This window comes from Polistes canadensis, unplaced genomic scaffold (assembly GCF_001313835.1).
Source record: "Polistes canadensis isolate GaletaPanama2010 unplaced genomic scaffold, ASM131383v1 scaffold_38, whole genome shotgun sequence".
Lineage (NCBI taxonomy): Eukaryota > Metazoa > Arthropoda > Insecta > Hymenoptera > Vespidae > Polistes > Polistes canadensis.
This window is the reverse complement of record NW_014569585.1, coordinates 992,191-993,639: the sequence shown is the minus strand read 5'-3', so window position 1 is coordinate 993,639 and position 1,449 is coordinate 992,191. Positions and strand designations below refer to the sequence as shown.

General features: G+C 36.2%; 1 protein-coding gene across 1 annotated transcript in view; it reads right to left on the bottom strand.

Moving 5' to 3' along the window:
• LOC106784620 (probable G-protein coupled receptor Mth-like 1) overlaps nt 1–902 on the bottom strand; it is a gene marked incomplete at its 3' end in the record, with an annotated part of 7,004 nt that extends 6,102 nt beyond the window's left edge. The window contains exon 1 of the mRNA XM_014744369.1: nt 115–902. Within this exon, the coding sequence (XP_014599855.1) occupies nt 115–638 (524 nt within the window). The remainder of the gene's footprint in view (nt 1–114) is intronic.
• Nucleotides 903–1,449: the final 547 nt, after the last annotated feature.

Here is a 1,449-nt window from a genome sequence, read left to right as displayed (position 1 = left end):
ATATATATATATATATATATACTATATTTCAAACATTATATCGGTTACAAAATTGAAAATATTTATAATTAAAAATACAATATAAAGAAAGGAATACACAAAAGTAATACGAACTTTTCTTCATGAAAAATTGCAGATTTTCCACAACAGCGTCTAATCTTTGGTTTCATGGTAGCAGCAGCATGATTACCTTCCGGAGTTTTTTTAACGCAAACCTGGATAGCATTTGGATCGGCACAATAATCGGAAGGTGCGATCGGTTCTTCGACATTTCCATTGACAATGGCAAAGCCATCTTCGAGATAAATAAAAGGTAGAGAGGGTCTCGAAGCTATACTAGTTAAAACAGAATCTTCTCGACATTCGGGTCTCCTACCCTCCAAGACATTCCAACTGTCTAACGGTTCATTAAACTGTTGTAAAGACGGCGAATAGATCTTAGGTTTCCATTCTGTCGTACTTTTCTCACAATTGTTGCTAACCTTACTAACGCCATTCTCGACCGTTACTATTAATTCCTGACCGTATGGACAACACTTCAATATCGCGATACGCGTAACGGTCGCATCGTTCGGTTCGCAAAATATCGACGAAAACGTTATCATGAATAAAAATAAATAATTATTAATCTTATCCATGTTGTTATTATTTTTTATTCGCTTATACAATTAACCCCCTTGTAGTCACAGGAAAAAAAAGCGCGGGAAGTGAAGATCAAGCGAAATAATTCATCTTTCACTAATACACTATTATATTCCCGTGCGAACGATTTATCTTTAAATACCGTGTTATTAGATAATATCAGTCTTATTTTAAAAACTAACAGTACGGTAAACGAGTGTCAACAATGTACAAGATTATCGAATTCCTTTCCGAAGGAAAAAATAACAAACCCTACACGTTGGAAGGTTACGCAGTTACTGAAGCTGGTAAACCATGCGACTCGGCAGCGTGTTCGATAGCTGCGCGCGCATCCCCCACCACTCTCGTCCTTATTCGTGCGCGCCTTCCCACTATTTCTCTCTCTTTTACTCTTTGTAATACACCTCTCACCTACCACACCTTCGACCTTCGACCTTCGCATTCGTTTCCCTCCCCCCACCCATTTCCCTCCACCCTTCTTCATACCTTTCTTAAGTACTCCAACACCCTAGGTCCAGGACAAGTTTCCTCTTTCTACCGGAAATGCAACGGTACCATGCGTGCATATTATATATTTTTCCTACACCTTGCACACTCTTATGTTTCCCCATGAGATTTATTTTATTTGGCTTCTTACATTCCTGGAAATATGTTTTAATAAATTATTTATTTTATAATAGAGATTTTAATTATATATAAATACGGTATTTATCGATTATTTCTCAACGATATCTGATCAATACATTTGTTTATATTTGCATTTAACTTATGGTTATGGATTCAAATTACAAATATCATTTATATACT